Source organism: Oncorhynchus clarkii, unplaced genomic scaffold (genome assembly GCF_045791955.1).
Source record: "Oncorhynchus clarkii lewisi isolate Uvic-CL-2024 unplaced genomic scaffold, UVic_Ocla_1.0 unplaced_contig_9975_pilon_pilon, whole genome shotgun sequence".
Classification (NCBI taxonomy): Eukaryota; Metazoa; Chordata; class Actinopteri; order Salmoniformes; family Salmonidae; genus Oncorhynchus; species Oncorhynchus clarkii.
This window is the reverse complement of record NW_027261131.1, coordinates 76,124-101,822: the sequence shown is the minus strand read 5'-3', so window position 1 is coordinate 101,822 and position 25,699 is coordinate 76,124. Positions and strand designations below refer to the sequence as shown.

The window sequence follows — 25,699 nt, the reverse complement described above, 5'->3', positions numbered from 1 at the left end:
TCCAGATATAACAAACTGACCCTAGCCCCCCGACACATAAACTACTGCAGCATAAATATTGGAGGCTGAGACAGGACGGGTCAGGAGACACTGTGGCCCCATCCGATGATACCCCCGGACAGGGCCAAACAGGAAGGATATAACCCCACCCACTTTGCCAAAGCACAGACCCCACACCACTAGAGGGATATCTTCAACCACCAACTTACCATCCTGAGACAAGGCCGAGTATAGCCCACAAAGATCTCCGCCACTGCACAACCCAAGGGGGGGAGCCAACCCAGACAGGAAGATCACGTCAGTGACTCAAACCACTCAAGTGACGCACCCCTCCTAGGGACGGCATGGAAGAGCACCAGTAAGCCAGTGACTCAGCCCCTGTAATAGGGTCAGAGGCAGAGAATCCCAGTGGAGAGAGGGGAACCGGCCAGGCAGAAAATCCCAGTGGAGAGAGGGGAACCGGCCAGGCAGAGAATCCCAGTGGAGAGAGGGGAACCGGGCAGGCAGAGAATCCCAGTGGAGAGAGGGGAACCGGCCAGGCAGAGAATCCCAGTGGAGAGAGGGGAACCGGCCAGGCAGAGACCCCTTGACGTGGTGACCCGTCTCCATGACAAACCGGGTCCCCACATCTGTGTCGATCTCAGAGTTATGATCCAAGTCCCCTGGGAAAGTCCCCACAAAAACAAGGGACATTTTCCCTCCCGGGGACATTTCCCAGGACCCCACAAAGACAATTGGCTTAGGAGTTAGGTTTAAGGTTAGAATTAGAGTTCGGTTAAATAGGATTTTGAATGGAAATCAACTCTAGGTCCCCACAAGGACAGTAGAACTGTGTGGCTGTTACAGAGCAGGTCTTCTTAATTCCTACGGCATGGATGAACCTCAGGTTACATCTGTGATGAGGACGGAGGGGGTATCTAGTGACAGAAGACCTTTTGTGACAGACAGCCGGGCGTATGTGTGTTTGAGTGTGTGACTGCTCTTGCTAAGACAGAAGTTAAACACAGACCACTTCCTTATCATGCAAGACAAGTGTGCAACATTATACTGTTGTTGCTCAAACATTGAGAGAGGTGTTTTTCTGTAGAATAGGCCTATGTCAGTTTACTATTCCGTCATTATATCAGTGTAGGCTATTGGATGGGGGGGGGGGGTCCTGAAACAGATTAGGCCTAGTCATGGACTTAAAAACAAGCTTAATGGAGAATCTCAATTGAAAATGATTTCTTCCAGGACTTTATCGATGTCCAAGAAACCGTACCCGAGCATCACAGCGTGGCTGTTCCCAGGGTTAGCCTTTAACCCTGGATGAGTCCATGCCAGAAGGATGTGCATGTGAAGCCTGCTGCTACTGGAGTATAGAGACATCGCCCTGTTACCTACACCAACATAGCAACCATTCATTGATGAGGAAAGCTCCACACAGTTAAAAGGTCTTTAACAGGGCCAGGGATTGTAATGTCACCTTGAATCATGATGCTATGACTGTAGGGTCTGTTTGGTGACTGTCTGTCTTAAATACTTCTCTGAGATTTAAACTTTTCACTAGACAAGACTTCACACCGAATTTGACTGAAGGGGTTGAGAGTGAAGCAGACTCACTGTGTCTGGGGGAACAGCGGTTGACTCACTGTGTCTGGGGGAACAGCGGTTGACTCACTGTGTCTGGGGGAACAGCGGTTGACTCACTGTGTCTGGGGGAACAGCGGTTGACTCACTGTGTCTAGAGGAACAGCGGTTGACTCACTGTGTTTGGGGGAACAGCGGTTGACTCATTATGTCTGGGGGAACAGCGGTTGACTCACTGTGTCTGGGGGAACAGCGGTTGACTCACTGTGTCTGGGGGAACAGCGGTTGACTCACTGTGTCTGGGGGAACAGCCGTTGACTCACTGTGTTTGGGGGAACAGCGGTTGACTCATTATGTCTGGGGGAACAGCGGTTGACTCACTGTGTCTGGGGGAACAGCGGTTGACTCATTGTGTCTGGGGGAACAGCGGTTGACTCATTATGTCTGGGGGAACAGCGGTTGACTCATTATGTCTGGGGGAACAGCGGTTGACTCATTATGTCTGGGGGAACAGCGGTTGACTCACTGTGTCTGGGGGAACAGCGGTTGACATGTACGATTCACCTGGGACATTCACAAATGGGTTGCGGATCCATTCCCTCTCCTTCGTGGGTCTTTGGCGGTTGGGAAGTAGCGCTCCAGCTCCGTTGACTGTGAAGCTAGATGATCGCGCACCAGCTGGGAGACGGACGGCCCAGTCTGTCTCTCCCGTTTGGAACATGTCAAATATGCCCCTGTCCACTCGCCGTCAACCACAGTTCCAGTTTGGCTTTGAATGCAGCCACTTTACCTGCACCAAGTTCAATGTAATTACTGCACAAATAGCATAGAATTGTATATAATTATTATTTTAAATTAGCTATTTATCCTTTCTGTGCGGCACGGTAGTGAATGTGCAGCGCCCCGATACCGGTCTGCGGCCCTGTGGTTGGGGACCGCTGCTCTAGTGTACAATGTGTCCTCATCTGAGGCATCATGGAAACTATTGGTCTCTGAGTTTATTGGACCTAAAGTTGTCTGAAATTGATTTGCAGAGAAAATATCTAGTTATCACGAGACACAGTGTTATGTTGTTAGACAATCAGTGTACTGTGGGCTGCCTATCAGTCTGGTTTATCTATCCATCTGACTCCAGGGTTCATTAGCCAAACGTTGCAGATAGAAATGCCATGAAAAGAGCCGAAACGATATCCTCTACAGGTCATAGAAATATGCTTACGTACAACAAACATATCTATCTGATCGTTCCAAAGCATCCTGCTGCACGAGCCCCTGGTGTTGTGTGGTGAAATGAGATACAACATTCTGTTTGGTACAGCACCACCGAGGTTTATTATTCACATGCTTCATCATCCCAAACAATATCTGTGTCAAGGCACATATCTTATATACTGCATAGAGGTAACATTAGGTCTGACATTTAGTAGTACTGACAAATAGTTCACACACTGGTTCCTCATAGTGGTCTGAGAAGGTACGGCAAATTCCTTGAAAATAAATGACAATGAAGGAATAAGGGGAAAATGGTCTCTTCCCCTTCAGTTCCTGGTCCAGGATGGGAAGTAGTTGGTGGCTATCTTGGTTTACTTATTCTTTGGTCTGGGTGGTGAGGCATGAGGGTGTATCTTTGGTCTAGTCTAGTGGTTGATGGAGTGTTGGTGTATCGTTGGTCACTTGGTCAACAGCATGCTGATCCCGTTGAGTCTTATAAGTGATAGAGGATCTTTGGTCTCTTGGTTTATAATGGGTCTTTACATAGGGCGTGTGTACCTGCTTGGTCCCTAGTTACTAGGACCCTAGTTACCATTGTTGGCCTGGTGTGTGCGGTCCCTAGTTACCATTGTTGGCCTGGTGTGTGCGGTCCCTAGTTACCATTGTTGGCCTGGTGTGTGCGGTCCCTAGTTACCATTGTTGGCCTGGTGTGTGCGGTCCCTAGTTACCATTGTTGGCCTGGTGTGTGCGGTCCCTAGTTACCATTGTTGGCCTGGTGTTTTTGGTATATATCCAGGTACTCCTGGACGTCACTAGGTGACCCCAGCACCACGGGAACTCTCTGGTGGATGTTGATTGGCTGAATGTCCAGGACGTTCTGACTTCCTGTGGTTGCCATACCGCCCGCCTGCTCGATGATGAACGCCATGGGGTTGCACTCATACAGCAGACGCAGCTAGAACACAGAGAACACTTAATATTACAGAATATCTTCCTAATATTGAGTTCACCCCCTTTTTCCCTCAGAACAGCCTCAATTCATCAAGGTGTCCAAAGCGTTCCACAGGCCCATGTTGACTCATGCTTCCCACAGCTGTTTCAAGTTAGCTGGATGGTCTTTTGGGTGGTGGACCATTCTTGATACACACAGGAAACGGTTGAGTTTGAAAACCCCAGAACTGTTGCAGTTCTTGACACAAACTGAAGCACCTGGAACCGCACCTATTACCATAACCCACTTAAATCTTTCGTCCACCCTCTGAACACAATCCATGCCTCAGTTGTCTCAGATTAAAGAAGGATTTTTAAACCTGGTCTCCTCCCCTTCATCTACACTGATTGAAGTGGATTTAACAGGTGACATCAATAAGGGATCATAGCGTTCACCTGGACAGTCTGTCATGGAAAGAACAGGTGTTCATAATGGCCTGGTATTCATAGCAGACTTTGAAAAGACAACTGGAATGTATATATACATGCCTGGACTATTTTAAATTGAGAATCTCTTTAACCCATTGTATAAGTTATGTATAGTAAACTCCAGGTGTAAAATAGTAACTAATGGCTACTTCTCAGAAAGCATTAAATTGTCAAGAGGAGAAAAACAAGGTTGTCCGCTATCAGCATATCCATTTATCATATTAAAATCAGATCCAACAATAATAAAAGGGGCTAGAAATTCAGGGCTTAAAAACAAAGCTGTCATTGTATCCATGGTCTGATGGTGATGAGGGTATACTCGTTATTCATATCCCAAAAGAAAGTAATGATCTCACTACAGTAGATTTTAATATTAAGTTAACAAATCACCCTAATTCATTCTTTAGTCATATCCCAGTTTACCTATTTACTTATGGTCCTGCCTACACCTAACGACATGTTTAAATTATGAGCCAAAAAATATTCCACTTATTTGGAAAAAGCCAGAAAAAATTTAACAGGCCTATTTATACAATGAATTCAGAGGGCAGAAATGATTAAGTATTAAAGCATTAGACCTCACTAAAGGCTTCAGTCATACTTAAATCCAAACTGGTTTTCCAGCAAATTAGTAAGAATGACCTTTTCCCATTTAGTCAGATTAAACTCTCACTCTCACAGTTATTTGATAACGAAATAATCTCCAGAATATCTCTATTTTTTAAAACAAGCCATAGGAAGTTGGTTGCAATTTCAGTTTAATCCATGAGAAAATACCAAATATACTAATTGATTTATGTATGAGGATACAACCATCCCAGCTCTGTAGATTGTGCTGCGAAGAGAATGATTAGATCACTTGTTTTGGTGCTGTCCTCATGTAGCTTGTTTTTAGTATGTAATATATTTATATATATATATATATTAATATATATATATATATATATATATATATTAATATATATATATATATTAATATTAATATATATATATATAAATATATATATACATATATATATATATATATATATATATATATATATATATATATATATATATATATATATTAATATATATATATATATATATATATATATATATTAATATATATATATATATATATATATTAATATTAATATATATATATAAATATTAATATTAATATATATATATATTTATATATAAATATATATATATATTAATATTAATATTAATATATATATATAAATATTAATATTAATATATATATATATTTATATATATATATATATAAATATTAATATTAATATATATATATAAATATTAATATTAATATATATATATATTTATATATAAATATATATATATATTAATATTAATATTTATATATATATATTAATATTAATATATTAATATTAATATATATATATATATATATATATATATATTAATATATATATATATATATATAAATATTAATATTAATATATATATATAAATATTAATATTAATATATATATATATATATATATAAATATTTATATATATTTATATATATATTAATATATATATATATTAATATTAACATTTATATATATATATATATATATTAATATATATATATATATTAATATATATATTAATATATATATATATATATATTAATATATATATATATATATATATATATTAATCTATGGATTTCACATGACTGGGCAGGGGCACAACCAAATCCTGAATGAGTTTTTCCCTAACAAAAGGGCTTGATTACAGACAGAAATACTCCTCAGTTTAATCAGCTGTCCAGGTGGCTGGTCTCAGATGATCCCGCACGTTAAGAAGCCAGATGTGGATGTCCTGGGCTCTAATATGACGTTGGAGGTGGCTTATGGTAGGGAAATGCACATTCAATTATCTGGCGGATATTCCTGCAGTTAGCATGCCAATTGCACGTGTAGCCGATGTGAAATGGCTAGCTAGTTAGCGGTGGTGCGCGCTAGTGGCGTTTCAATCACTTGCTCTGAGACCTTGAAGTAGTGGTTCCCCTTGCTCTGCAAGGGCCGCGGCTTTTGTGGAGTGATGGGTAACGATGCTTCGAGGGTGACTGTTGACGTGTGCAGAGCGTCCCTGGTTCGCGCCCAGGTCGGGGCCGGACGTAAATTCTATACTGTTATACACGCTTCCTCAAAACTTGCGTTGTGTTGTGACAAAACTGCACATTTTAGAGTGGCCTTTTATTGTCCCCAGCACAAGGTGCACCTGTGTTATGATGCTTCTTGATATTCCATCTTGGCAAAGGAGAAATGCTCACTAACGGGTGAAAACAAGTTTGTGCACAACATATGAGAGAAATCAGCGTTTTGTGCGTATGGAACATTTCCGTGATCTTTTATTTCAGCTCATGGAACCAACACTGTACATGTTGAGTTAATTTTTTTGTTCTGTATAAATTGGAAGTAGAAGCCTAAGTATTGTTATCCATTAGTTTACTCCAATTAGGGGAGGGGTGGTAGGGTTAGGGGACAATAATGAATATATTATTCAACAGAACCACATCCTTACACACAACCGTCACTGTTCTGAAGACATACTGTTGTGACATGAACACCACCTCTGTTTCCTATTTCCCCTGTTTCCCCAGAGGCTCCAGCTCTTCTGCTTTCAGCAATAGAGGAGATGAACACACATTGATCACATTGTGACCCTCCACATTAGGAAACTAAACAAGCCAGGACACAAAGCTACAACATCTTGACCCATCTTTCCCCTTGAGAGGGTTAGAGGTCAGGGCCCACCTTTCCCTCGGGGCTCTTGACGTTAGCAGGGTAGAGGAAGATTCCTCCGTAGACCAGGGTCCTGTGGACGTCTGCTACCATAGAACCCACATAGCGGGCACCGTACGGGGCACTGCCATCCTGAGACACAGAGTAAGGGTTAGCCCCTGAACCACAAACACAGTTACAGTCTAAATGGTTAGCCAATAACAGGGGGACATTTCACCATTGTAGCTGTTCTGTATACAGACAGTTTCAGATGTTTATGAGAAAATAATCTCAAGTAAGGAACTACCTTGGCTAGACGCAAGCCTAAACTCGGGGAACTACTTTGTGTGCATGTACCTCGGGAAACTACTTTGTGTGCATGTACCTCGGGGAACTACTTTGTGTGCATGTACCTCGGGGAACTACTTTGTGTGCATGTACCTCGGGGAACTACTTTGTGTGCATGTACCTCGGGGAACTACTTTGTGTGCATGTACCTCGGGAAACTACTTTGTGTGCATGTACCTCGGGGAACTACTTTGTGTGCATGTACCTCGGGGAACTACTTTGTGTGCATGTACCTCGGGGAACTACTTTGTGTGCATGTACCTCGGGGAACTACTTTGTGTGCATGTACCTCGGGGAACTACTTTGTGTGCATGTACCTCGGGGAACTTCTTCTTTTGCAGGTACTCCGTGACAGCGGGGTCAAAGTATTTGGCGTATCCTTCATTCAGACTGTAGATATTCCCTTTCGGTTTGATCTTTAGATCTCTGTCCACCAGAATGAACTCACCTATGGCCTGACAGAGATAGATATATAAACGATCCAATCACCGGACAGACAGCTGGATACATAAACATGAATGATCCAATCACCGGACAGACAGCTGGATACATAAACATGAATGATCCAATCACCGGACAGACAGCTGGATACATTAACATGAATGATCCAATCACCGGACAGACAGCTGGATACATTAACATGAATGAAAGGTCCAGTAAGAGTTATAACAGCTGCGGGTAGAGGAAGGTACTCAAGGGGACAAGCAGTAGTTGACTTCCTGAGCTATAACAGCTGCAGTGATGTGGGTAGAGGACAGTACTCAAGGGGACAGTAGTTGACTTCCTGCCCGGTAATGGGTATGTACTGACCGGGTCCAACATGAAGCAGTTGACCCCCTGCCCAGTGGACAGTACCATCATTGTGGCGCTGCCATAGAGGGCGTATCCAGCCGCAACGATGTTCCTCCCGGGCTGCAGCGCGTCGTTCTCACACGGGTCGTCCTCTGTCGTCTGGAACACACACCGGACTATTGGTTGATTGATTTGATCATTACAGTGGTGAGAAACAGGACGTGAACCCTTTGGAATTACCTGGATTTCTGTATAAATTGGTCATAACATTTGGTCTGATCTTCATCTAGGGTCACAACAATAGACAAACACCATCTGCTTAAACTAGTAACACAAACAATTATACGTTTTCATGTCTTTATTGAACACACCGTGTAAACATTCACAGTGCAGGGTGGGAAAAGTATGTGAACCCTTGGATTTAATAACTGGTTGACCCTCCTTTGGCAGCACTAACCTCAACAAAACGTTTTCTGTAGTTGCGGATCAGACCTGCACAAAGATCAGGAGGAATTGTGGACCGTTCCTCTTTACAAAACTGTTTCAGTTCAGCAATATTCTTGGTATAATAATATTCTTGGTATGTCTGGTGTGAACCGCTCTCGAGGTCATGCCACAGCATCTCAATCGGGTTGAGGTCAGGACTGACTGGGCCACTACAGAAGGTGTATTTTCTTCTGTTGAAGCCATTTTGTTGTTTATTTACTTCTGTGTTTTGGGTCGTTGTCCTGTTGCGTCACCCAACTTCAGTTGACAGATAGCCTAACATTCTCCTGTAAAATGTCTTGATAAACTTGGGAATTCATTTTTCCGTCGATGAGAGCAAGCTGTCCAGGCCCTGAGGCAGCAAAGCAGCCCCAAACCATGATGCTCCCTCCACCATTTTACAGTTGGGATGAGGTTTTGATGTTGGTGTGCTGGGCCTTTTTTCTCCACACATAGTGTTGTGTGATCCTTCCAAACAACTCAACTGTAGTTTCATCTGTCCACGTAATATTTTGCCAGTAGCGCTGTGGAACATCCAGGTGCTCTTTTGCAAACTTCAGACCTGCACCAATGTTTTTTTTGGACAGCAGTGGTTTATTCCGTGGTGTCCTGCCCTGAACACACTTCTTGTTTAGTGTTTTATGTATCGTAGACTCATCAGAGATGTTAGCATGTTCCAGAGATTTATGTAAGTCTTTAGCTGACACTAGGATTCTTCTTAACCTCATTGAGCATTCTGCACTGTGCTCTTGCAGTCATCTTTGCAGGACGGCCACTCCTAGGGAGAGTAGCAACAGTGCTGAACTTTCTCCATTTATAGACAATATGTCTTACTGTAGACTGAAGTACATCAAGGCTTTTAGAGATACTTTTGTAACCTTTTCCTGCTTTATGCAAGTCAACCATTCTTAATCTTAGGTCTTCTGAGATCTTTTGTTCGAGGCATGGTTGATATCAGGCAATGCTCCTTGTGAATAGCAACCAAATGTTGACTGTTTTTATAGGGCAAGGCAGCTCTAACCAACATCTACAATCTCATCTCACTGATTGGACTCCAGGTTAGCTGACTTCTGACTCCAATTATCTTTTGGAGAAGTCATTAGCTATTGGGGGGTTCACATACTTTTTACAACCGATACAATGATTAAATGATGTATAATTTCTGTGTTTTAGTTTAAGCACACTGTGTTTGTCTATTGTTGTGACTTAGATGAAAATCAGTTCACATACTTTTTCTTGCCACTGTATAAGCTAAATACATTAGGTCTCAAAGCACCTTATAGAACACATCCATACAAACCCAGCCTGGTCAAACACACTGACCGCTCGGTTCACCTTCTGTTTGGTTAAAAACAAGGTGAGATATGGCTCCTGTAGAGAAGCCTATAGAATACAGACCTTTCTAAAGACAGCAAAGATGGTGCCGATGGAAGCCAAGCAGTCGATGTTGGAGGAACCATCCAGAGGGTCAAAACACACCACGTATTTACCCTGGAGGAGAGACAAGGGGAGTCAAAACACACCACGTATTTACCCTGGAGGAGAGACCAGGGGAGTCAAAACACACCACGTATTTACCCTGGAGGAGAGACAAGGGGAGTCAAAACACACCACGTATTTACCCTAGAGGAGAGACAAGGGGAGTCAAAACACACCACGTATTTACCCTGGAGGAGAGACCAGGGGAGTCAAAACACACCACGTATTTACCCTGGAGGAGAGACCAGGGGAGTCAAAACACACCACGTATTTACCCTGGAGGAGAGACCAGGGGAGTCAAAACACACCACGTATTTACCCTGGAGGAGAGACCAGGGGAGTCAAAACACACCACGTATTTACCCTGGAGGAGAGACCAGGGGAGTCAAAACACACCACGTATTTACCCTGGAGGAGAGACAAGGGGAGTCAAAACACACCACGTATTTACCCTGGAGGAGAGACAAGGGGAGTCAAAACACACCACGTATTTACCCTGGAGGAGAGACCAGGGGAGTCAAAACACACCACGTATTTACCCTGGAGGAGAGACCAGGGGAGTCAAAACACACCATGTATTTACCCTGGAGGAGAGACAAGGGGAGTCAAAACACACCACGTATTTACCCTGGAGGAGAGACCAGGGGAGTCAAAACACACCACGTATTTACCCTGGAGGAGAGACAAGGGGAGTCAAAACACACCACGTATTTACCCTGGAGGAGAGACAAGGGGAGTCAAAACACACCACGTATTTACCCTGGAGGAGAGACCAGGGGAGTCAAAACACACCACGTATTTACCCTGGAGGAGAGACCAGGGGAGTCAAAACACACCATGTATTTACCCTGGAGGAGAGACAAGGGGAGTCAAAACACACCACGTATTTACCCTGGAGGAGAGACAAGGGGAGTCAAAACACACCACGTATTTACCCTGGAGGAGAGACCAGGGGAGTCAAAACACACCACGTATTTACCCTGGAGGAGAGACCAGGGGAGTCAAAACACACCACGTATTTACACTGGAGGAGAGATAAGGGGAGTCAAAACACACCACGTATTTACCCTGGAGGAGAGACAAGGGGAGTCAAAACACACCACGTATTTACCCTGGAGGAGAGACAAGGGGAGTCAAAACACACCACGTATTTACCCTGGAGGAGAGACAAGGGGAGTCAAAACACACCACGTATTTACCCTGGAGGAGAGACCAGGGGAGTCAAAACACACCACGTATTTACCCTGGAGGAGAGACCAGGGGAGTCAAAACACACCACGTATTTACCCTGGAGGACAGACCAGGGGAGTCAAAACACACCACGTATTTACCCTGGAGGGGAGACAAGGGGAGTCAAAACACACCACGTATTTACCCTGGAGGAGAGACCAGGGGAGTCAAAACACACCACGTATTTACCCTGGAGGAGAGACCAGGGGAGTCAAAACACACCACGTATTTACCCTGGAGGAGAGACCAGGGGAGTCAAAACACACCACGTATTTACCCTGGAGGAGAGACAAGGGGAGTCAAAACACACCACGTATTTACCCTGGAGGAGACCAGATAAAAATTATAATTTGTATTATGCTCATCAGTGCAGGGATAGAACCAAAATGTGGACTTTCTGGTGGGTTGCCCCGCCCCCCTGCTCTAAACAGCAATGCTGCCAGAATTTGAATAACCTTTGATCCAATAACTAATTTTCGTCTGGTTCTAATATCATCCCTCTGACACCAGAACAACAACAGCGTTAGTTATTTGTCTGTCTGGTTCTACTATGAACGTGATATCGTACCTCTGACACCAGAACAACAGCGTTAGTTACCTGTCTGTCTGGTTCTACTATGATGGCTGTGTCATCCTCCTCTGACACCAGGACACAGGATGTGAAGGAGGATTTGATCATGTTGATAACCAGGTTGTTAGACAGGATGTCCAGCTTCTTCACCTGGTCCCCCGTCACATTGGTGCTGCCCGCTATGCCATACCTGGGAAGACGAGAGGAGACGCAATTAGTACCCACTACCCATCTCATTGGTGCTGCCCGCTGTGCCATACCTGTCAACCAGGGGAGAGACAGAACCGCTACCTCCTAACCACCGCTGCCTCCTAACCACCGCTGCCTCCTAACCACCGCTGCCTCCTAACCACCGCTGCCTCCTAACCACCGCTGCCTCCTAACCACCGCTGCCTCCTAACCACCGCTACCACCGCTACCTCCTAACCACCGCTGCCTCCTAACCACCGCCGCCTCCTAACCACCGCCGCCTCCTAACCACCGCCGCCTCCTAACCACCGCCGCCTCCTAACCACCGCTGCCTCCTAACCACCGCTGCCTCCTAACCACCGCTGCCTCCTAACCACCGCCGCCTCCTAACCACCGCCGCCTCCTAACCACCGCCGCCTCCTAACCACCGCCGCCTCCTAACCACCGCCGCCTCCTAACCACCGCCACCTCCTAACCACCGCCACCTCCTAACCACCGCCACCTCCTAACCACCGCCGCCTCCTAACCACCGCTACCACCGCTGCCTCCTAACCACCGCTGCCTCCTAACCACCGCTGCCTCCTAACCACCGCTATCTCCGCTACCACCTAACCACCGCTACCTCCTAACCACCGCTACCTCCTAACCACCGCTACCTCCTAACCACCGCTACCTCCGCTACCCCCTAACCACCGCTGCCTCCTAACCACCGCTACCCCCTAACCACCGCTACCTCCGCTACCCCCTAACCACCGCTGCCCCCTAACCACCGCTACCTCCTAACCACCGCTACCTCCGCTACCCCCTAACCACCGCTACCACCGCTACCTCCTAACCACCGCTACCACCGCTACCTCCTAACCACCGCTACCACCTAACCACCGCTACCTCCTAACCACCGCTACCACCTAACCACCGCTACCTCCTAACCACCGCCGCCTCCTAACCACCGCCGCCTCCTAACCACCGCTACCTCCTAACCACCGCTGCCTCCTAACCACCGCTGCCTCCTAACCACCGCTGCCTCCTAACCACCGCTGCCTCCTAACCACCGCTACCACCGCTACCTCCTAACCACCGCTACCTCCGCTACCACCTAACCACCGCTACCTCCTAACCACCGCTGCCTCCTAACCACCGCTGCCCCCTAACCACCTAACCACCGCTGCCCCCTAACCACCTAACCACCGCTGCCTCCTAACCACCGCTACCTCCTAACCACCGCTACCTCCTAACCACCGCCACCGCCGCCTCCTAACCACCGCCGCCTCCTAACCACCTAACCACCGCTGCCTCCTAACCACCGCTACCTCCTAACCACCGCTACCTCCTAACCACCGCTACCTCCTAACCACCGCTACCTCCTAACCACCGCTACCTCCTAACCACCGCTACCTCCTAACCACCGCTACCTCCTAACCACCGCTACCTCCTAACCACCGCTACCTCCGCTACCCCCTAACCACCGCTACCACCGCTACCTCCTAACCACCGCTACCACCGCTACCTCCTAACCACCGCTACCACCTAACCACCGCTACCTCCTAACCACCGCTACCACCTAACCACCGCTACCTCCTAACCACCGCCGCCTCCTAACCACCGCCGCCTCCTAACCACCGCTACCTCCTAACCACCGCTGCCTCCTAACCACCGCTGCCTCCTAACCACCGCTGCCTCCTAACCACCGCTGCCTCCTAACCACCGCTACCACCGCTACCTCCTAACCACCGCTACCTCCGCTACCACCTAACCACCGCTGCCTCCTAACCACCGCTGCCCCCTAACCACCTAACCACCGCTGCCCCCTAACCACCTAACCACCGCTGCCTCCTAACCACCGCTACCTCCTAACCACCGCTACCTCCTAACCACCGCTACCTCCTAACCACCGCTGCCTCCTAACCACCGCCGCCTCCTAACCACCTAACCACCGCTGCCTCCTAACCACCGCTACCTCCTAACCACCGCTACCTCCTAACCACCGCTACCTCCTAACCACCGCTACCTCCTAACCACCGCTACCTCCTAACCACCGCTAACTCCTAACCACCGCTACCTCCTAACCACCGCTACCTCCTAACCACCGCTACCTCCTAACCACCGCTACCTCCTAACCACTGCTACCTCCTAACCACCGCCGCCTCCTAACCACCGCCGCCTCCTAACCACCGCCGCCTCCTAACCACCGCCACCACCGCTACCTCCTAACCACCGCTGCCTCCTAACCACCGCCGCCTCCTAACCACCGCCGCCTCCTAACCACCGCCGCCTCCTAACCACCGCCGCCTCCTAACCACCGCCGCCTCCTAACCACCGCCGCCTCCTAACCACCGCCGCCTCCTAACCACCGCCGCCTCCTAACCACCGCCGCCTCCTAACCACCGCCGCCTCCTAACCACCGCCGCCTCCTAACCACCGCCGCCTCCTAACCACCGCCGCCTCCTAACCACCGCCACCTCCTAACCACCGCCACCTCCTAACCACCGCCGCCTCCTAACCACCGCTACCACCGCTACCTCCTAACCACCGCTGCCTCCTAACCACCGCTGCCTCCTAACCACCGCTGCCTCCTAACCACCGCTGCCTCCTAACCACCGCTGCCTCCTAACCACCGCTATCTCCGCTACCACCTAACCACCGCTACCTCCTAACCACCGCTACCTCCTAACCACCGCTACCTCCTAACCACCGCTACCTCCGCTACCCCCTAACCACCGCTGCCTCCTAACCACCGCTACCCCCTAACCACCGCTACCTCCGCTACCCCCTAACCACCGCTGCCCCCTAACCACCGCTACCTCCTAACCACCGCTACCTCCGCTACCCCCTAACCACCGCTACCACCGCTACCTCCTAACCACCGCTACCACCGCTACCTCCTAACCACCGCTACCACCTAACCACCGCTACCTCCTAACCACCGCTACCACCTAACCACCGCTACCTCCTAACCACCGCCGCCTCCTAACCACCGCCGCCTCCTAACCACCGCTGCCTCCTAACCACCGCTGCCTCCTAACCACCGCTGCCTTCTAACCACCGCTGCCTCCTAACCACCGCTACCTCCTAACCACCGCTGCCTCCTAACCACCGCTGCCTCCTAACCACCGCTGCCTCCTAACCACCGCTACCACCGCTACCTCCTAACCACCGCTACCTCCGCTACCACCTAACCACCGCTACCTCCTAACCACCGCTGCCTCCTAACCACCGCTGCCCCCTAACCACCTAACCACCGCTGCCCCCTAACCACCTAACCACCGCTGCCTCCTAACCACCGCTACCTCCTAACCACCGCTACCTCCTAACCACCGCCGCCTCCTAACCACCGCCGCCTCCTAACCACCGCCGCCTCCTAACCACCTAACCACCGCTGCCTCCTAACCACCGCTACCTCCTAACCACCGCTACCTCCTAACCACCGCTACCTCCTAACCACCGCTACCTCCTAACCACCGCTACCTCCTAACCACCGCTACCTCCTAACCACCGCTACCTCCTAACCACCGCCGCCTCCTAACCACCGCCGCCTCCTAACCACCGCCGCCTCCTAACCACCGCCGCCTCCTAACCACCTAACCACCGCTGCCTCCTAACCACCGCTACCTCCTAACCACCGCTACCTCCTAACCACCGCTACCTCCTAACCACCGCTGCCTCCTAACCACCGCCGCCTCCTAACCACCTAACCACCGCTGCCTCCTAACCACCGCTACCTCCTAACCACCGCTACCTCCTAACCACCGCTGCCTCCTAACCACCTAACCACCGCTGCCTCCTAACCACCTAACCACCGCTGCCTCCTAACCACCGCTACCTCCTAACCACCGCTACCTCCTAACCACTGCTACCTCCTAACCACCGCTGCCTCCTAACCACCGCTGCCTCCTAACTACCGCTGCCTCCTAACCACCGCTGCCTCCTAACCACCGCTGCCTCCTAACCACCGCTGCCTCCTAACCACCGCTGCCTCCTAACCACCGCTGCCTCCTAACCACCGCTACCTCCTAACCACCGCTACCTCCTAACCACCTAACCACCGCTGCCTCCTAACCACCTAACCACCGCTACCTCCTAACCACCTAACCACCGCTACCTCCTAACCACCGCTACCTCCTAACCACCTAACCACCGCTACCTCCTAACCACCGCTACCTCCTAACCACCTAACCACCGCTGCCTCCTAACCACCTAACCACCGCTACCTCCTAACCACCGCTACCTCCTAACCACCGCTACCTCCTAACCACCGCTACCTCCTAACCACCTAACCACCGCTGCCTCCTAACCACCTAACCACCGCTACCTCCTAACCACCGCTACCTCCTAACCACCGCTACCTCCTAACCACCGCTACCTCCTAACCACCGCTACCTCCTAACCACCTAACCACCGCTGCCTCCTAACCACCTAACCACCGCTACCTCCTAACCACCGCTACCTCCTAACCACCGCTACCTCCTAACCACCGCTACCTCCTAACCACCGCTACCTCCTAACCACCGCTACCTCCTAACCACCGCTACCTCCTAACCACCGCTGCCTCCTAACCACCGCTGCCTCCTAACCACCGCTGCCTCCTAACCACCTAACCACCGCTGCCTCCTAACCACCTAACCACCGCTGCCTCCTAACCACCGCTACCTCCTAACCACCGCTACCTCCTAACCACCGCTACCTCCTAACCACCGCTACCTCCTAACCACCGCTACCTCCTAACCACCGCTACCTCCTAACCACCGCTACCTCCTAACCACCGCTACGTCTAGCCCCCCCCCCCCTTTGTTTCATAAACCCAAATGATGTAAATGTACTCTTACTGAGTCTGGCTTTAAGGTGCATGCCAACGCCACCTCAGCACCACCTTTAAGGTGCATGCCAACGCCACCTCAGCACCTCCTTTAAGGTGCATGCCAACGCCACCTCAGCACCACCTTTAAGGTGCATGCCAACGCCACCTCAGCACCACCTTTAAGGTGCATGCCGACACGCCACCTCAGCACCACCTTTAAGGTGCATGCCGACACGCCACCTCAGCACCAACTTTAAGGTGCATGCCAACGCCACCTCAGCACCACCTTTAAGGTGCATGCCAACGCCACCTCAGCACCACCTTTAAGGTGCATGCCAACGCCACCTCAGCACCTCCTTTAAGGTGCATGCCAACGCCACCTCAGCACCACCTTTAAGGTGCATGCCAACGCCACCTCAGCACCACCTTTAAGGTGCATGCCAACGCCACCTCAGCACCACCTTTAAGGTGCATGCCAACGCCACCTCAGCACCACCTTTAAGGTGCATGCCAACGCCACCTCAGCACCACCTTTAAGGTGCATGCCAACGCCACCTCAGCACCTCCTTTAAGGTGCATGCCAACGCCACCTCAGCACCTCCTTTAAGGTGCATGCCAACGCCACCTCAGCACCTCCTTTAAGGTGCATGCCAACGCCACCTCAGCACCACCTTTAATGTGCATGCCAACGCCACCTCAGCACCTCCTTTAAGGTGCATGCCAACGCCACCTCAGCACCTCCTTTAAGGTGCATGCCAACGCCACCTCAGCATCACCTTTAAGGTGCATGCCAACGCCACCTCAGCATTACGGCTACATTTCATACTAAGCCGTATCCTGGGGATCATCAACTAGATTCAGCTGGGGGCCAATTTCCTTGGAGAGTGGATGGTCGTGGTGCCGGAACGTAATTACAAATCATTTGCAGACTGCAAATTGGCAGCAACAAGCACAGACAGTCTGACTAAAACATAATAATTTCAAACCTTGCTGAGGAAAAATTATCTACACACAACACACCATAATTACAAAGCAAAAACCGTTTTTCATAAATGTTTGCAAATGTATATATAAAAAATAAAAATCTAAAAAGGTGTTTTTGCTTCGTCATTATGGTGTGATGTCGTCATTATAATGTGTTGATGTCATTATGGTGTGTTGATGTCATTATGGTGTGTTGATGTCATTATGGTGTGTTGTGTGCAGATATGCCTACAAACCTGACTCAGTTACACCAGATCGGTCAGGAGGAATGGGCCAAAATTCACCCAACTTATTGTGGGAAGCTTGTGGAAGGCTACCCGAAACATTTGACCCAAGACAAACAATTTAAAGGCAATGCTACCAAATACTAATTGAGTGTATGTAAACTTCTGACCCACTGGGAATGTGATGAAAGAAATACAAACTGAATTAATCATTCTCTCTACTATTATTCTGACATTTCACATTCATAAAATAAAGTGGTGATCTTAACTGACCTAAAACAGGGAATTTTTACTTGGATTAAATGTCAGCAATTGTGAAAAACTGAGTTTAAATGTATTTGGCTACAGTGTATGTAAACTTCCCACTTCAACTGTACCTGTCTCTAATGAGAGACAGATTAGTCCTGTCTGTTGATGTGCTGGTTTTAGTTGACCAGTGCTCTTTCACAAAAACAACTCCACATTACCACATGTAAAGAAATATGTGCCAAGTGTGATACTGCAATTTTGAAATGAGGAAGTGAGTTCGATTGTGTATACCAAAAACACTGTCCTTCTCTCAGCACATATCAAAGCTGCAGGCTAAAGTTACATCTAGACTTGGTTTCCTCTATCGTAATCACTCCTCTTTCACCCCAGCTGCCAAACTAACCCTTATTCAGATGACCATCCTATCCATGCTAGATTACGGAGACATAATTTATAGATTGGCAGGTAAGGGTGCTCTCGAGCGGCTACATGTTCTATACCATTCGGCCATCAGATGTGCCACCACTGCATTCTATACTCCTCTGTAAACTGGTCATCTCTGTATACCCGTCGCAAGACCCACTGGTTGATGCTTATTTATAAAACGCTCTTAGGCCTCAATCCCCCCTATCTGAGATACCTACTGCAGCCCTCATCCTCCACATACAACACCCATTCACTCCCCCCTAACTGAGATATCTACTGCAGCCCTCATCCTCCACATACAACACCCATTCACTCCCCCCTATCTGAGATACCTACTGCAGCCCTCATCCTCCACATACAACACCCATTCACTCCCCCCTATCTGAGATACCTACTGCAGCCCTCATCCTCCACATACAACACCCGTTCACTCCCCCCTATCTGAGATAACTACTGCAGCCCTCATCCTCCACATACAACACCCATTCACTCCCCCCTATCTGAGATACCTACTGCAGCCCTCATCCTCCACATACAACACCCATTCACTCCCCCCTATCTGAGATACCTACTGCAGCCCTCATCCTCCACATACAACACCCGTTCACTCCCCCCTATCTGAGATACCTACTGCAGCCCTCATCCTCCACATACAACACCCCTTCACTCCCCCCTATCTGAGATATCTACTGCAGCCCTCATCCTCCACATACAACACCCCTTCACTCCCCCCTATCTGAGATACCTACTGCAGCCCTCATCCTCCACATACAACACCCGTTCACTCCCCCCTATCTGAGATACCTACTGCAGCCCTCATCCTCCACATACAACACCCCTTCACTCCCCCCTATCTGAGATATCTACTGCAGCCCTCATCCTCCACATACAACACCCCTTCACTCCCCCCTATCTGAGATATCTACTGCAGCCCTCATCCTCCACATACAACACCCGTTCTGCCAGTCACTTTCTGTTAAAGGTCCACAAAGCAAACACATCCCTGGGTCGCTCCTCTTTTCAATTCGCTGCAGCTAGCGACTGGAACGAGCTGCAACAAACACTCAAACTGGACAGTTTTATCTCAATCTCTTCATTCAGAGACTCAAATCATGCACACTCTTACTGACAGTTGTGGCTGATTTGTGTGATGTATTGTTGTCTCTACCTTCTTGCCCTTTGTCCTGTTGTCTGTGTCCAATAATGTTGCTACCATGCAGTGTTGTTGTCATGTTGTGTTGCTACCATGCAGTGTTGTTGTCATGTTGTGTTGTTGTCATGTTGTGTTGCTACCATGCAGTGTTGTCGTCTTAGGTAACACAACATGTTTTTTTTATATATATATATATATATATATATATATATATATATATATATATATATATATATATATATATATATATATATAATTTATTTTTATCCCATCCCTGCAGGAGGCCTTTTGGTAGGCTGTCCTTGTAAAATAATGACTTGTCTAGTTAAATAAAGGCTAAATGAAAATAAACAAATACCACATCAAATGGAATGTGAAGGTACATAAAATACAGCTACCTACCTTACCTATGTCACAAGTGATTGTGATTGGTCAAACAGCCTGATAACCTGAGTGCCTAGGCTACCCTCTGCTGAGTGGAGAATGGTTCACTAGAAGGGCTGGAACGGAGCCAATGGAACGGAGCCACGGGTTTGATACCATTTAATTCCCTTTATTGGCATGACGTAATAAATGTACATATTGCCTAAGCTTACTTTGGAGATTTACAACATTAACAGTATTATTTGAATAATCAATTTTGCCAACGGGACAACAGTAACAACAATAACCAAGGGTCAAAATAACCAGATATTCAACAATAACAATAAGCATACAGTAGAGGACATGTGCAGGTTGATTGGTCTGTCAGACACTGTCCCTCATCTTATGACAGGCAGCAATGTAGTGCGCTGCCAACCCACAGCTCTCTGCGTCCTCCCCCAACAGGACGGGAGCCTACTCTCATCAGAGAGGTCTTTGAAACCGTGAATAAGCGATTCAAATTTGGGGAAAAGACAATAATTGTTCTATATTTTTTTACATTTTGTCAGGAAATGCAGCTCCGTCTCAGGTTCTGCTGTTGTGCAGTGGTTGCACAGCCTTTCCTCTACAGGGGGCCAGGTTCTGCTGTGGTGCAGTGGTTGCACAGCCTTTCCTCTACAGGGAGCCAGGTTCTGCTGTTGTGCAGTGGTTGTACAGCCTTTCCTCTACAGGGAGCCAGGTTCTGCTGTGGTGCAGTGGTTGCACAGCCTTTCCTCTACAGGGAGCCAGGTTCTGCAGTGGTTGCACAGCCTTTCCTCTACAGGGAGCCAGGTTCTGCTGTGGTGCAGTGGTTGCACAGCCTTTCCTCTACAGGGAGCCAGGTTCTGCTGTGGTGCAGTGGTTGCACAGCCTTTCCTCTACAGGGAGCCAGGTTCTGCTGTGGTGCAGTGGTTGTACAGCCTTTCCTCTACAGGGATCCAGGTTCTGCTGTGGTGCAGTGGTTGCACAGCCTTTCCTCTACAGGGAGACAGGTTTTCCTGTGTCTACCCTTCTAAATGGCAAGGCTGTGGTCACTGAGCCTGTACTTTGTCAAGGTTTTTCTAAGGTTTTGATCAGTAACCATGGTCAGGATGTTCTGATCAGGAAGCTTCAGTGTGTTAGTAGAACAGGTTAGTGAACTCAGCCCCAGGACCAGCTGGATGAGGGGACTGAGGCTTCAGTGTGTTAGTGAACTCAGGACCAGCTGGATGAGGGGACTCTTTTCTTTGCTCAGCTCTTGGCATTGCAGGGCTTGGTAATTATATGAGAGGGGGTCACTGTATTTTAGATGTTAACAAAACTGAATTGCTCTTTTTTAGTTTTTATTATTAGTGGATATTGGCCTAATTCTGCCCTGCATGCATTGATTGTAGTTTTCCTCTGGACATGTAGGAGAATCATACAGAACTCTGCATGCAGCGTTTCAATGGGGTGTTTGTCCCATTTGAGGAAATCTTGTTTTGCAAGTGGACCCCACACCTCGCTGCCATAAAGTGCAATTGGTTCAATGACAGGCAATTCGTTTCAGCCAAATTTGAATAGCTATTTCAATTTGAATTTGAATGGCGTAAGTTTCCCTGCGGTCTGTCTCTCATTCAACTGATTCCGTTCCAGCCATTCCCGCGAGCCCGTCCTCACCAACAAGCTCCTTACGTGGATATGGTGCATCTGAAACTTCATTCTGTGTGTAAATTGTCTCTCCAATGAGAGAGCGAGACAGACAAGTCCTATTTTGTTGAAGGCATGCCTGCTAAGTGTGATGATAATTACTTACAGGTTGGCGATGCCAGCTTTCCTCACCGCGGTGGAGATGGCTTTGACGGCCGTGCACATCGAGTTGAGCAGGGTAGTGAGCTCCCCTGTCCCCTTCGCTTTCCTCCCTTCCTCCAGCACAAACCGGGTTAAAGTCACCACGTTGGTATCAAAAGAGCCTCGGTCAGACATGACTGCAAAGATCGTAGAGCGGCGGGCCAGAAGAGTCCTGAATGATAATGTTGACTACAAATCAAACAATGAAATGCCTGACTGTTAACACGGAACTTTGAGATAAGAGAGCGTAGTGAAGACAGGACAGCCAATCCGAAGTGAAAGCGCACAGGGAAAGAGGAGTGGCCGGCCGGGTGGACACAATGGGTTATTCGATTATGCTGAGCCGTGGGGCACCGGTCTATGGCCCGTGACATAAACGGGCAAAAGCGGTAGGCTTCTTCTTCCTCTGTGGGGTTTATCGTGATTGGCATCGAACACTATGGTGCATTACCGCCACCTACTGAACCCCCCCTCCCACTGAAAAAAATGACCTACAGAAGTATAAAGAGGGGTTCCTGCATCACATGCACCTTCTCGGTGGAAAACACAGCGTCCTTTGTAGGGGACAATGCCGTCTGTAACCAACAATGGACTGAACTGACACTGTAGCTAGAATGGGAGGGTAAATAATAGACTCTCTCATGCCTGAAATCAAGCTGAAGCTGAGTGAATGCACAGTGTGCGCGCTTTGTCACAAAGTTGGAAGCACAGAATAATCTAGAATATGCTGTAGCGTTAAGATTTCCCTTCACTGGAACTAAGGGGCCTGGACCATGAAAAACAGCCCAAACCATTATTCCTCATCCACCAAACTTTACAGTTGGTACTATGCATTGGGGCATGTAGCTTTACACCACTCCAGCCAATGCTTGGCATTACGTATGGTGATCTTAGGCTTGTGTGCTGCTGCTCTGCCATGGAAAACCATTTCATGAAGTTCCCGACGAAATGTTATTGTGCTGACGTTGCTTCCGGAGACAGTTTGGAACTGTAGTGAGTGTTGCAACCGAGGACAGATGATGCGCTTCAGCACTCGGCGGTCCAGTTCTGTGAGCTTGTGTGGTCTACCACGTCCCGGCTGAGGCGTTGTTGCATCTAGACGTTTCCACTTCACAATGACAGCACTTACAGTTGACTGGGGCAGCTCTAGCAGGGCAGAAATTTGACAAACTAACTTGTTGGAAAAGTGTCACGCTATGACGGTGTCACATTGAAAGTCACTGAGCTATTCAGTAAGGCCATTCTACTGCCATTGTTTGTCTATGGAGATTGCTTGGCTATGTGCTCAATTTTATACGTCTGTCACCATGCTAAGACATGCTAACCTCTCACTATTACAATAACAGGGGAGGTTAGCATTTTATATCATATCCCCAAGACATGCTAACCTCTCACCATTACAATAACAGGCGAAGTTAGCATTTTATATCATACCCCCAAGACATGCTAACCTCTCCCCATTACAATAACAGAAGAGGTTAGGATTTTTTGAGGGTATGATATTTGTGTGTCTATAACTGTCTCACTCATCATTATTCACGATTCATTCAGTATTATCCGTGATCACGGTAACATCCACATCCACTCGTTATCTGTATTAATGGCACCTGTTTGAACTTGTTATCAGTATAAAAGACACCTGTCCACAACCTCAAACAGTCACACTCCAAACGCCACTATGGCCAAGACCAAAGAGCTGTCAAAGGACACCAGAAACAAAATTGTAGACCTGCACCAGGCTGGGAAGACTGAATCTGCAATAGGTAAGCAGCTTGGTTTGATAAAAAATCAACTGTGGGAGCAATTATTAGGAAATGGAAGACATACAAGACCACTGATAATCTCCCTCGATCTGGGGCTCCACGCAAGATCTCACCCCGTGGGGTCAAAATGATCACAAGAACGGTGAGCAAAAATCCCAGAACTACACGGGGGACCTAGTTAATGACCTGCAGAGAGCTGGGACCAAAGTAACAAAGCCTACCATCAGTAACACACTACGCCTCCAGGGACTCAAATCCTGCAGTGCCAGACGTGTTCCCCTGCTTAAGCCAGTACATGTCCAGGCCCGTCTGAAGTTTGCTAGAGAGCATTTGGATGATCCAGAAGAAGATTGGGAGAATGTCATATGGTCAGATGAAACCAAAATATAACTTTTTGGTAAAAACTCAACTCGTCGTGTTTGGAGGACAAAGAATGCTGAGTTGCATCCAAAGAACACCATACCTACTGTGAAGCATGGGGGTGGAAACATCATGCTTTGGGGCTGTTTTTCTGCAAAGGGACCAGGACGACTGATCCGTGTAAAGGAAAGAATGAATGGGGCCATGTATCGTGAGATTCTGAGTGAAAACCTCCTCCCATCAGCAAGGACATTGAAGATGAAACGTGGCTGGGTCTTTCAGCATGACAATGATCCCAAACATACCGCCCGGGCAACGAAGGAGTGGCTTCGTAAGAAGCATTTCAAGGTCCTGGAGTGGCCTAGCCAGTCTCCAGATCTCAACCCCATAGAAAATCTTTGGAGGGAGTTGAAAGTCCGTGTTGCCCAGCAACAGCCCCAAAACATCACTGCTCTAGAGGAGATCTACATGGAAGAATGGGCCAAAATACTAGCAACAGTGTGTGAAAACCTTGTGAAGACTTACAGAAAACGTTTGACCTCTGTCATTGCCAACAAAGGGTATATAACAAAGTATTGAGATAAACTTTTGTTATTGACCAAAGACTTATTTTCCACCATAATTTGCAAATAAATTCATTAAAAATCCTACAATGTGATTTACTGGATTTTTTTCTCTCATTTTGTCTGTCATAGTTGAAGTGTACCTATGATGAAAATTACAGGCCTCTCTCATCTTTTTAAGTGGGAGAACTTGCACAATTGGTGGCTGACTAAATACTTTTTTGCCCCACTGTAGGTGAATTTATCCCAATACTTTCTGTCCCCTAAAATGGGGGGACTAGGTGCAAAAAGGTTCAAAAAGGTGCAAAAAGGTGCAAAAAGTGCTGTAATCTCCAAACGGTATGGATGAAGATCCCCTCAAATTAAAGCTGATTGTCTGCACTTTAACCTCAAAGTTATTGCATCATTTTAAATCCAAAGTGTTGGAGTACAGAGACACAACAACACAACAACACAACACGTCCAATAGTGTTGGAGCTCACTGTAGTTAGTCTGCTGTTTGGTTAACTATTTAATTATCTGCTTGACTTCTCTGTTTTCTCTCTCTCTGTTGGGAAGGGCCTGTCAGTAATCACTTCACTGTTACTGTTGTTTACCAAGTCTGCCCAAGAACCTGAGTGGCCCAGACTCTGGAAGAGCCTGCCCAAGAACCTGAGTGGCCCAGACTCTGGAAGAGCCTGCCAGAGAACCTGAGTGGCCCAGACTCTGGAAGAGCCTGCCAGAGAACCTGAGTGGCCCAGACTCTGGAAGAGCCTGCCAGAGAACCTGAGTGGCCCAGACTCTGGAAGAGCCTGCCAGAGAACCTGAGTGGCCCAGACTCTGGAAGAGCCTGCCCGAGAACCTGCGGGGCCCAGACCCTGGAAGAGCCTGCCAGAGAACCTGTGGGGCCCAGACCCTGGAAGAGGCTGCCAGAGAACCTGAGGGGCCCAGACCCT

General features: G+C 48.0%; 1 protein-coding gene across 1 annotated transcript; it reads right to left on the bottom strand.

The window, feature by feature from the left end:
* Positions 1-2,872: 2,872 nt before the first annotated feature.
* LOC139405148 (fructose-1,6-bisphosphatase 1-like) lies at positions 2,873-22,363 on the bottom strand. The gene is made up of 7 exons (XM_071147568.1): positions 22,044-22,363; positions 11,875-12,037; positions 9,966-10,058; positions 8,100-8,240; positions 7,607-7,744; positions 6,975-7,094; positions 2,873-3,736 (listed from the first exon to the last, which is right to left on the bottom strand). Exons 1-7 carry the CDS (start codon positions 22,211-22,213, stop codon positions 3,536-3,538), a joined length of 1,026 nt encoding a protein of 341 aa, XP_071003669.1. The 5' UTR covers positions 22,214-22,363; the 3' UTR covers positions 2,873-3,535.
* Positions 22,364-25,699: the final 3,336 nt, after the last annotated feature.